Consider the following 12,824-nt stretch of genomic DNA (forward strand, 5'->3'; position numbering starts at 1 on the left):
ACATGATTCCAGTGACACTTGAGTCACTCACTGGGTGTTTTAAAGTACTGTTTTTGTACATTTTTGGAAAAAGTGCTTAATAAATCAAACTGACCCGCCGACATTCCATCTAGATTCACATCTATTCAAGCACAGAGAGTTGATGTCTTTCTGAATGCAGGTATACACAAGGAAACTATCAGTTCAAATACCAAATATCTCGATGTCACATGAAATATTAACACATCTCAATATTGATGTCACATGAAAGCTTACTGCCTTAAGCTATTGTTGAGAAAATACTTATTTTTCCAGTAAAGATCACCCACAGTTAATAAAGGAACTGATGAGATTGTGAGAGCTGCAGTTCAGCATCACTGTATTGAGAATCTCCCTGAGTTTGCTCTGATCTCAGCATTTGACCTCAGGTATATTTAATTCTGTTTCACCAGATTTTGATGGAGCTAAATCATTTAGTAAAGCTTGGCTGTTTCTTAAATTTTGTAAATGTGTATTTTATTTATTTATTTTTTTTTATTTTTTTTATTATTATCTGTGAATGTTATAGTTGTTTTAACAAATGTGCACAACAAAGAAAGAATAAAATATGACAAAATGTAAGAAACATGTCTTGTGGGTGTATGTTGTATATGTGTGTGTGCAGGTGCCGTTCATCACAATGAGGTGTTGTGTGTCGCTGTGTGTGTCGGTACTGCTGATTATTGGTGAGTGTTTTATAATAATGTAAAATGATGTATTTATAATGTAAAATGACTGAATTTCAATCATGACAACTCTCGGAGTGAAATAGAATCAACCAGCATTTTATTAGCATAGAGCATAGAATGTACATAGGCTTGATTTTGGCGGACGAGATCTGCTACGCTGCTGCTGCTGCTGAGCAAATACATAATGTTCAGCTTAGTCAAGACAACAAGGAAGGCTGCTACAAAATGATGTAACCCCGAGCAGATCTCTACAGGTGGCGCTGGGGAGGAGGTGGGATTATCGGAGTTCTCATAATTGCACAGCGTGCGGATAGCTGCTAGGATACGGAATAAGTAAGCCACGTAAATGAGGAAGTACCTCCGATTGGTTGGTGTCGTAGAACTGAAAGAACCAATCGGCGATTAATAGAGTTTCATGACTGAACTTTGTATATATTCACAATGAGAATAATCAATGGACAACAGGTACAATCATTCTCTCACTTCATCTAATCTTCAATTCATCTTGTTTTTAAAAAATAATATGGAAATTAAAGTACTAGAAATAATTCATATGTTGAAAGAGTTTACCTTGATATAAACCTACACTTTCAAATCCATTAGTGATTCTACCTAACACTTTTTAGTTAACTTTACTTAATGTCTTAACTTAATTGTAAAAATCTAGTAATCTGTACTATTCACACACTGTTCCTTGTTCACTCCAAAGTTAAGATTAATTGATTGGTTTGAGTGCCATTTTGTCAAGCAAAAAGAAAAAAAAACACAACTCACCATTATGGTGATTAGTGTTCACTTTGGTTGGGCACTTGAAACATTCATATTATTATAACTCTGTTCCTATTGATGCAGAGATGCAACAAGAAATCAGTTATTTGGTTTCAAATACATAGGTTGCTTTTAAAAGTTGACCTAGCTTCTGACTGAATTAACTATATAGTTAAGGATTTAGTCAGAAATTAAGACACCTTTTAAAATTAACATGTGATATTTCCCTTTATGTCATATAATGATTGTTTACAATTGTATTGCTAACACTTACGTCATAAACACCTTGTGAAACGTTTCATTGGGTTGATATAATCCTTCTATATTTGTAACAATATCTTGAAGTTAATAATGCTTGAGTCACACACAGACTTCAACATTCAGCATCACAACACAACAATGGTAGCTATTCTAAGTCAAGAGTAAATCTAAAGTAAAAGATCAAGTACTCTCTAGTTCTTTTTTAGTTTCTAGAACTCTTGTGTGAGTGAATTATAGTAACTAAGTATTTTTTAGCACAACATACTATTCCTATTTCACTTTACTAGGCAATCGGTTTGCATACTTTTTTTAAGTAAGTATAACTAATTCGATTTTATAATGTATTATATATGCTATATGATATCAACCTATTGCGATAAAACTTTACCATAATATTTTAGCACAAATAAATATTACTGTAAAAAAATTGTCATTTTACAGATAAGAGATGTAAATATGTCACAGTAAAATATGTCCTGTACTGCAGGGAAAACTGTTAGATCCAACCTCACATTTCAGTAAATACTGTTAAATATATACTCTTAAATATATATAAAAAAAAAAATCTTTATATTATTTACAGTTAACAACTGTAAACTATAATTCCCAGAATTCCCTACATAGCAATTCACATTTTATGGTTTTTCATTTTAATAATAATTTTCCTTTTCGTTTTTACAGTTTTATGTTACATATGTTGTTAAATGAATGCCTATTGCATTATTTTAGTTTTCTGTGTTACCATGAAGGGGTTTTGTTTTTGACATGTGTGCGTCTTCTTTATATTAGTATTTACCAGTTAACGAGTTTGTTTGCCCATATAATCTTTAAGATATTAGATTCAACTTATTTGGCTAGCTGTCCACTGAGGAGGGGCTCTATTCTGTCCTCTGCATGTGTGTGCGTTGGGCATGCATATACAGATAGCTAAACATTTTGAAGTGATGAAGATGCTTCAATGACCACACAGATGAAGTAGTACAATTTCCTCTTTACTTGACTTTCTTGAGTGCTATCATGTTGTTTCATCTCTGTTACATTATTTTTTTTTTTAAACTGAAAAAGAAATACAAATATGCTTACTTAAATATAAATAAACAACATACAATGACTCATTAATACCAACATGACATCATGACTTTTTGACTTTTCGAAACATAAACCAGACGCTGTTTACCCGAAATACAACTCCCATAAGCCACTGCTTCAAAAATGAACTACGTCACCGTATTACGCAACCCATGTTCATTCACAAAAACTTCCGAAGACTTCCCACAAGTCAAAACACAGTGTAAACGCGAGATTAAACTGCACTATACACACGAACACAATGATTTACCTTTACTTATTTGTTGAATGGATTTACCGTTTACAATATGAGAACTCCCGCTCCTAACTCAGAAAAACACTAACTAAACCCTACCTGGTCTTCAGAGATGTACCGGGCTCGGGGCGGCTTTAAACGCTGAGCTCCGCGACAATCAGTCAGACTGAAGGTCCGGAAGCGTACCCCCTACAGAGAGTGAATCTCCACCCAGGATAACCTCCAAAAACAAGAAAGGCAAAATAACAAAACAAAACAACAAACAGTGCTCCGTCGGAAAGATTGTATTCACAATCCAGCTGGAAACACTCTAACTAAGCAGAGTTCTCATTTATAAAAGGCAATCATTCACAAAAACATACACACATACAACCCATACTTACCAACGTTTCCTACCCCCATAGGATCGCGGACGAGACACCCAATTTATGTTACGACCCTGCGTTCCACTTGTTCGCCTGCTGGGGGCGCTATGTTAATGAGAGCGCAGGAGAGTGTACACACCTGTTCCCTATTTTCCACCTAATGAAGGAGAGGATAAAACCTTGGCCTTCACCATTCTACTTTGCTTCGTCCAGGGGATTGACACCTTCTGGAGAAGTCATTTTGGCACACCTTTATTTGGTTACAACCCATACCCACCTTTTCTCTTCCCCATTTGGATTATGATTTTTCCCTTTGATTTTGAACCCTAGACTTTGTTATATTAATTTATCTGAATATTGAAGAGTAATAAAAACTTGCAAGTCATTCAGTGTACTTGTATCCTTTATGTACGGTCGAAACGAGCTGGCCGTAACATAAATTGGGGGCTCGTCCGGGATCCTATGGGGGTAGGAAACGTTGGTAAGTATGGGTTGTATGTGTGTATGTTTTTGTGAATGATTGCCTTTTATAAATGAGAACTCTGCTTAGTTAGAGTGTTTCCAGCTGGATTGTGAATACAATCTTTCCGACGGAGCACTGTTTGTTGTTTTGTTTTGTTATTTTGCCTTTCTTGTTTTTGGAGGTTATCCTGGGTGGAGATTCACTCTCTGTAGGGGGTACGCTTCCGGACCTTCAGTCTGACTGATTGTCGCGGAGCTCAGCGTTTAAAGCCGCCCCGAGCCCGGTACATCTCTGAAGACCAGGTAGGGTTTAGTTAGTGTTTTTCTGAGTTAGGAGCGGGAGTTCTCATATTGTAAACGGTAAATCCATTCAACAAATAAGTAAAGGTAAATCATTGTGTTCGTGTGTATAGTGCAGTTTAATCTCGCGTTTACACTGTGTTTTGACTTGTGGGAAGTCTTCGGAAGTTTTTGTGAATGAACATGGGTTGCGTAATACGGTGACGTAGTTCATTTTTGAAGCAGTGGCTTATGGGAGTTGTATTTCGGGTAAACAGCGTCTCACGTGTGGTAGTTTCGTTTGTGTTATTGTGCGTATACATATACGAACAAAATGTCTTCGGTGGTCGAAGATTTCTTTGCGTGTCCGTCAGAAGCTTTGCTTGAGAGTTGTACAAAGGAGCAGTGAGTGCAAATCGCCGAACGCTTCAGTGTTGATCTTACTTCTCAAGAAAAGAGGCTGAAGGAAACTATCGTGACTATTTTGAAGCGATCACTTGTTGATAGGGGAGTTATAGAGGTAAGCACTGAGTTAATTACTCCTAGTGAATCGTTTGTGTCTACTCCTGCTGAGGTTTATAGTGAAAGTGAGACAAAATTTCCAGAATTATCTTTGCAAGAGAAGCAATTGTGTTTAGAGGCCGCGAAAGTTCGTGCTGAACGTGACGATCACGCTATGAAAGAGCGAGCGGTAGAAAGAGAATTTGAAGGGAGAAAATTAGATCATCAGTTAGCCATGCGAAAAATGGAGCTTGAGCTTGAGAGAGAGAGGGAACGTGACGAGAGAGCATTTCAGATAGAGAAGGATCGAGAGGAGAGAGCATTTCAGATAGAGAAGGATCGAGAGGAGAGAGCATTTCAGATAGAGAAGGATCGAGAGGAGAGAGCGTTTCAGATTAAAAAGTTGGAGTTGGAACTAGAAGCAAAGACAGCGCAAGCGAATGTGCCTACTGTTCCACACTCGCGTGCGAATGCAGGTGAACCTGTGTTTGATGTTCACAGAAATATGAGATTAGTTCCGCCATTTTCTGAAAAGGAAGTGGATAAATATTTCTATCACTTTGAACGTGTTGCTTTATCCATGAAATGGCCGAGAAGCTTTTGGACTTTATTGTTACAGTGTGTGTTCACAGGTAAAGCTCAGGAAGTTTATTCTGCACTCTCACTGGAACAGAGTGGTGAGTATGATGTGGTGAAATCTGCTGTGTTACATGCATATGAACTCGTGCCTGAGGCATATCGACAAAAATTCAGGAGTTTGAGTAAAACAGATGAATGTACTCATGTTGAATTTGCAAGAGGAAAAGGGAACTTATTTGATCGTTGGTGCACTTCAATGAAAGTTACAACTAAAGAGCAGTTAAGAGAATTAGTACTCTTAGAGGAGTTTAAACATTGTGTTCCTCATGCTGTAGCTACGCATCTCACTGAACACAAGGTGAATACACTTTCTGAAGCTGCTATCATGGCTGATGAATTTGTGTTAACCCATCGTGGGTCATTCAGTTCAGTCGGTCTTAAAACCAACGATATGAGTAGGTCTAAGTTTTGCTTTCAGCCTAAGATGAAGTCTCCTGTGATGAGTAGGAATATTAAGGCGACAGTTGCTGAACATGTTAGTAAGCCTGCACTCTCACGAGACATGGTTTGCTTTTATTGTAAAAAGCCTGGTCATAAAATATCTGACTGTCTAATTCTCAAGAAGAAAGAGAGATTGTCTAAACCTGTTGCTTTAGTTTCTACTTCACCATTTATTGTTGACACTCGTGATGAGAAAGATTGTCATTTGTTTATTGCTGGTGATAAATCTATTGATCAGTGTATAGCTTCCTCCGTTGATTATACACCTTTTATCACTGAGGGAAATGTGTCATTGCCTGGTTCAAACGAAACGGTGCCAGTGCGTCTTCTTCGAGATACGGGAGCCGCACAGTCGTTTCTCCTAGAAGGAATTTTGCCTTTAACTTCTGAAACCGCTACTGGAACTCATGTACTAGTGCGAGGTTTTGAGATGGGGTTTGTTGAAGTGCCTTTGCATCAAATCCATCTTTCCTCTGCCATTGTCTCTGGTGATGTAGTAGTTGGTGTTCGTTCTGCACTTCCAGTCCCTGGGATTACATTTATTCTAGGAAATGATTTAGCTGGTGGGAATGTTTGGGGACGGAGTGGTGTGGCAGCTCCGCCCATAATAGCATCTACACCCAGGAAATTTGATGTTGGCTCTTGTAGAGAATTTCCTGATTTGTTTCCAGCTTGTGCAGTTACTCGATCCATGGCTAAACCCCTGTCTGAACATCAAGTTGAAGTTCCACTGCATGACACTTTCTTTTACACTGTTAATACAGGTAAGCCAGGATCTGATGAGTATATATGTCCTAAGCAAAGAGACCTGAAATCCTGCTCTTCGTTGTCTTTTGACCAGAAAGATTCAACAGTGCTGCAAAATGAATCTGCTGATACGTCTGAGGTTCTGTCCACTCCTGAGAAAACAAAAGTTGATCTCTCTGCTGTTGATGACTGTTCTCTAACTTCTTTGTTACAGATCTCTCGAGAGGATTTAATTAGAGCTCAACAGAGCGATGACACTCTTGGACCTTTATTTTCTGCAGCTGGGTCTAAGAAGTGTTCTGGTCCTCTGTCCTCTTCTTACTTTCTTGATGATGGTCTGCTTTGTCGGACAGTGGTCCTGCCTAAAGATGTTTCTCTGGAACCTAAAACTCAGATTGTGCTTCCTTTTACAGTGAGAGACTCTGTGTTGCATTTGGCTCATCAAGGACTTGCTGGTCATACCGGAGTTCGTAAAACGTATGATCGAGTTTTGCGACAGTTCTATTGGCCTAAGGTAAAACGAGATGTGGCAAAACATATTCGATCTTGTCATACATGCCAGATCACCGGTAAGCCAAATCAAAAAGTACCTGTTGCTCCATTGCAGCCTATTTCTGTCGTCTCCACACCTTTCGAGCATTTGATAGTTGACTGTGTTGGTCCTTTGCCCCGGTCTAAGACTGGTCACCAATACCTTTTAACCGTCATGTGCCAGACTACTCGTTATCCTTCTGCTTATCCGCTAAGGTCCATCACTACTAAATCTGTCTTGAAGGCCCTCACTAATTTCATGTCGACCTTTGGAATTCCCAAAGTTATTCAGTCCGATCAGGGTTCGAACTTCATGTCAAAACAGTTCTCAAAAGCCCTGCGTCAACTTCGAGTAAACCACAATATTTCCAGTGCCTATCATCCGCAGAGTCAAGGAGTTCTTGAGAGGTTTCACCAAACTCTGAAGTCCCTTTTGAGGTCATATTGTGTGGAACTCGATGCGGATTGGGAAGAAGGTCTGCCATGGATGTTATTAGCGATACGTGAGGTAATCCAAGAAAGCCTTGGGTTTAGCCCAAATGAATTAGTGTTCGGACATGTAGTGCGAGGACCTACGGCTGTGTTAGCTGATGAGTGGCGAACGTCTAAACCTTCTGAAAATATTTCAGATTATGTGAGTGGATTCCGGCGTAGATTGTATGAGGCACGAGCTCTCGCTAAAAAGAAGTTGAGTAAATCTCAAATAAAAATGCAACAACATTTTGACAGAAAAGCTAAGCTGAGGGAGTTTCAGGTGGGTGATCAAGTATTGGCTTTGCTGCCTCTACCTGCCAACCCATTTCAGGCTAAATTTACAGGCCCCTACAGTGTAGCTAAACGTCTTTCCGATAATAACTATCTGTTGAATACTCCTGACCGGAGAAAAAAAGTACAAGTTTGTCACAGTAACCTGTTGAAATTGTATACAGCTCCTGTTCGTTCCGTTACTGTTAATGTGGTAAACTCTTGTGACTTTTTTTCAGAATCGTCTCCTCTCTTTCACAGCACGAGTGGGGATTCTTTAGAGAATGCTGATGAGGATGAGAGTTTCCTTTCTCGAGAAAAGGTCGACGGGCGACTTAAAAACTCTGAGATTCTTCTTAACCTGTCCTCTCATCTTTCTTATTTGACTGAGAAAGAGAGAAGTGATGTCACTGAGTTGGTAATGTCATTTCCCTCTCTTTTCCTTGACGTTCCCGGTCGCACTTCTGTCCTCGAACATGATATCGACGTAGGAACCTCATGTCCATTTAAACAGAATGCCTATCGAGTAAATCCTTTCAAAAGAGATTTGCTGAGACAAGAGGTGAACTATCTGCTTGCTAATAATCTGGCTGAATCTAGTTTCAGTTCATGGAGTTCCCCTTGTGTTTTAGTAAATAAACCTGATGGCTCATATCGATTCTGCACAGATTATCGAAAACTTAACTCTGTGACAAAGCCGGACTGTTTCCCTTTACCTCGAATTGATGACTGCGTCGATCATGTTGGCTCTGCCCGATACGTCAGCAAATTCGACCTCTTAAAGGGGTATTGGCAGGTGCCTTTGACCAGTTCCAGGAAAAGATAACGTTATCGCTGACACACTTTCTAGAGCGTAACATTTCTGCGTTGCCTGTTCCTTTTTCTTTGCATCTCTAGGGCCCAGAGGTGTTGAAGATTGAAAAGACGACGTTTCTCTGGATCCCCAGAACTTTTCTTTGTATTTGTTCTTGGAAGTGTTTTAACTGTCTTTTCTTTGTTGTTTAGATTCGTGGTCGAATCTTTTTTGAGGAGGGAGGTGTTACGACCCTGCGTTCCACTTGTTCGCCTGCTGGGGGCGCTATGTTAATGAGAGCGCAGGAGAGTGTACACACCTGTTCCCTATTTTCCACCTAATGAAGGAGAGGATAAAACCTTGGCCTTCACCATTCTACTTTGCTTCGTCCAGGGGATTGACACCTTCTGGAGAAGTCATTTTGGCACACCTTTATTTGTTTACAACCCATACCCACCTTTTCTCTTCCCCATTTGGATTATGATTTTTCCCTTTGATTTTGAACCCTAGACTTTGTTATATTAATTTATCTGAATATTGAAGAGTAATAAAAACTTGCAAGTCATTCAGTGTACTTGTATCCTTTATGTACGGTCGAAACGAGCTGGCCGTAACATAAATTGGGCCATGATGCGTCTGGTTTCAAAACAGACTTTCTAAAGCCAAATGGCGTGTTATCTGTATGTATTTTGAGCTATCCGCGTGTATGTCTACGCCGTATGATTACGCGTGTATGTGTACGCCAAAATGAACCATCATCTCCGCGTGTATGTCTACGCCGTGTGATTCAGCGTGTATGTCTACGTGTGAATTTAAATGGATTTATAAACATATTAAATGATGTTTTTTGAAAATGTACAAATGCAGAATGTTTCTTGTGATGGATAGGTTTAGGGGCAGGGCCAGTGTGTGTGTGTGTGTGTGTGTGTGTGTGTGTGTGTGTGTGTGTGTGTGTATGATGGGTAGGTTCCTCTAAACCAAGTTTGGGGGATAGTGTAGGGGGATAGAATGAAACGGCATTGATAAACACGCTAAAAAGTAATTATGCGTCTTGATAGCACGCCAAAATGGCATAGCGAATTGGCGTGTCATGCATACGCCATTTCATGAGATTAGTCTGTTAATACAATATTTACATTAACATCGGTAAATCACGGTAGTCATTACGTGATCACATGGCGATCTTTTGAAATGTCTGAATAACGCATGTGGAACCGATAACATGCTTCCAATATATATATCAATGATGAAGTGACGTTTCACTCATACTTACTGCAGTCTTTAATTATAAAGTAATTATAATCTGCAAAACTTGAAATGGCTCAGATTTACTGCAGAGCAAGAACTAAACACATTCAAATATTACTGTCATTGTCACTGATGATGGATCTGGTGAAGGAAGCTGTCAGTGATCAAAATATTGATTTTGAAGATGTTGAAAATTAGTTTTGAGAATATGCGTGAGATGGCAAATATGATCCAGATGCTGAATGTGCTGGGAAATGAGCTCTGACGAGGACAGTGGTGATGGTATAAAACATCTGCTCAAACTGATCCCTTCCAAGTTCTAAAATGTAACAAAATATGTTTTATTTTATTCTTCTGTAATTGTTGCTCTAATATCAGGAGTTTTATATATTATCTCGACAGGTATTGATCTAGCCATGTTAGATATAGATCCAGGTCGCTAAAGACCCCAATATGTAAGAATGTTTGGCGAAACAGTCATGCATTTAAGGGTTAAACAAGACAAGCCCCCCTTTTCATATAACATGTTATTAAAAGAAAAACACTTGTTAACAAAGTCTTGTTGAATACAATAAAACTTCTAAGTAATAAAAGCACACTCCGCATCTAAGACACAATATGAAACAAAAAATATGCAGAGCTTTTTGCAAATTAAGTTCGGATTATCTTATGTGTCAAGAAATCCAAACTTCTCTTGCAGCTTAAACATTTCACCATTAGAGCATTCATATTAAATTTCTAACGTATAGCTCCTAATGTCATTCATCAATTGTTTATTTAATTTCTCCATTTGTCGGATAAGCCTTATCATTTGTTTTCCTCTCCAGGAAGGAGTTGTCTGCCGTGCTCTCTCTTGTGTCACTCTGCTAAAAGATCGTCCATAAAAAATTAATTTGTTATTACACTCACATAATTTAAGAGAGATCTTGTTGCTGGGAATTCATCAGAATGCATCAGCTTTTATAAAGCTACCCCTCACGGGACTCAAACCCACTATCTCTGCACTGTAAAAAATAATTCCGCATTTTAGTTATTTCAACGTAATTTTGTAAGTTAATACAACTTGCAGTTTCTGAATTTGTTAGTTCAACTTAACATGTTACGTTTTCACGGTCTCAACTAGTCTGTAAGTTGACTTAACTAGAGTATGTGTCACCTCAACTTAAGAACATAAGTAAGTATGCTAAGTAAGTTAGTATATAAGTTCTCATTATTTATCGCGAGATCACGTGAAGCGGGAAACAGGTCTCGTTCATCCATGCAGGATCGAGTTTATCAGCAGATGATATAATCCTCCATCATCATCATCAAATCTGGTAAGTAAATATTCGTTCATATTGGTGTAATAACTTGTAAAATGACATATATGAAGTAACCATCCATGTATTGTTTACGTATCAACGTTTCTATATTAAGAAGCTAAGCTTAACTATTAACTATCACATTGGACCGTTAACCCAGTTTGGCCATTTATGTAGTTGATAGTTAGCAAACTATAGTTAAAATCTATAAAACTAATCAATTATTACTTGTGTTCCTTATCATGCAACATTATTTCATTTAGCTCGATGCCAAATAGGCACGTTGCTAGACGTTAAAATGTAATTCGGAGGATATTTCGATCCCCCATATTTTTTATATAACGTTATATATTCAAATAACACCGAATTCAGTTTTTTTTTTGTTTGTTTTGGAGAAATGCGTGATAGGGATGAATGGCACAACAAGCGTTCATAATCACTGTCGTGTTCAAGTTCTTTCAGCCAAATCAGCGAGTCTAACATTAATCACCATACAGGCAAAGCAGCTTCGACGCGTGAGTATGATATCAACGAGCTGACAAATATAATGTCATTTAATGTGAAACTGGGAATGGTGCGGCAGGATTATCACGAATCCTCCGGTGTTCAAACCGGAATGCTCCATAACTTGTCAGGATTCCGGTGTGATCGACTGCACTAATTGTTTGTTTACCTTCTGTGTTCCACATGTGCACTCTCTGTCTCCGCCCTCCTCGTTATCCCTGATTGTTTTCCACTGTTGTCTTGTGTTCGTCTCTCTATTTAATGTCCTGATGTTCTGTGTTCTTTGCGCGTTCGTTGTTTTCTCCCGGGTGATCGCTGCCGTGTGTTGTCCGGCTCTTGTTGGTCTTGATCGTGTTTATTTTTGTTATTCACCTTTTGTTTTGCCTCCAGGACTTTGCTGAGACTGTGTTTGCCTCGGTCCATTTCTCCTCTCACCTGCTCTGTTTGAATATCTCAGTGGGTTTCTCTCTCTCCAGTGGATTCTCTCTGTGGAACTTTGGACTTATCTGCTGTCAGCGTGTCTCGCCTTTAGACTGGAGCTGGCATCTTCATCTTCTCTCGGTACTGTGTATCCTGTGAACAATTCTCTTTTTCTATGTTGCTCATCGGTGTGTCTTGTCTTTAGACTGGAGCCGGTTGAACGTTCATTGTGTTCCAGAGAACACCGCATATCTGAGTTTTCTACCGCTGATCTGTGAACCGTGAGGACTGTATCGTGTGACTGTTTACCCTGAGAAGCGGATGGGAATTACTTCTGAGCTCTCTGCTGTCTGTTCTCATCGATTAATAAACTTGTTTTACTTGCATCAGATTCCTCAGTCTCGTTCCTCACAGGACGAACGCGCCAAAGAATGGAGTCTGCAAGTCAGGCGAGCGGAGAGTCTGTTCAGGCGGTCTTGGCCCAGCAAGGGGCGCGATTGGATCAGCACTCCTCCTTACTCACAGATGCTTCCCATGATTTTCAACTACTATCTGGTCGACTAACTGAGATCCACAACAGGTTGGAGCAGGTGGCACAGGTTGTTGGAGAGAGAGAGGGTTCCACTCCCTTAGCTGAGATTCCGAGCGGATCTGAACGTGAGCCTCAGGCAGTTAATCCTCCTAATTACGACGGAGACGCCAAGACCTGCAGAGCTTTTCTGTCACAGTGTTCCCTAGTCTTTGCGCTCCAGCCTCGGAGGTATGCCGCCGAGGTGTCAAAGGTAGCAT

At 39.4% G+C, this 12,824-nt stretch overlaps 1 protein-coding gene across 1 annotated transcript in view; it reads left to right on the forward strand.

Moving 5' to 3' along the window:
- The window catches only part of LOC307143782 (alpha-tectorin-like), a gene marked incomplete at both ends in the record, with an annotated part of 61,345 nt that extends 49,025 nt beyond the window's left edge, over positions 1 to 12,320 (forward strand). Inside the window, 5 exons of the mRNA XM_079845543.1 lie at positions 4,805 to 5,143; positions 6,419 to 7,501; positions 8,009 to 8,187; positions 12,006 to 12,126; positions 12,241 to 12,320. Coding sequence (XP_079701669.1) covers positions 4,805 to 5,143; positions 6,419 to 7,501; positions 8,009 to 8,187; positions 12,006 to 12,126; positions 12,241 to 12,320 — 1,802 coding nt within the window. The remainder of the gene's footprint in view (positions 1 to 4,804; positions 5,144 to 6,418; positions 7,502 to 8,008; positions 8,188 to 12,005; positions 12,127 to 12,240) is intronic.
- Positions 12,321 to 12,824: the final 504 nt, after the last annotated feature.

The sequence above is a fragment of the Gobio gobio genome, assembly GCF_949357685.1.
Source record: "Gobio gobio genome assembly, chromosome: 20".
Taxonomy (NCBI): Eukaryota; Metazoa; Chordata; class Actinopteri; order Cypriniformes; family Gobionidae; genus Gobio; species Gobio gobio.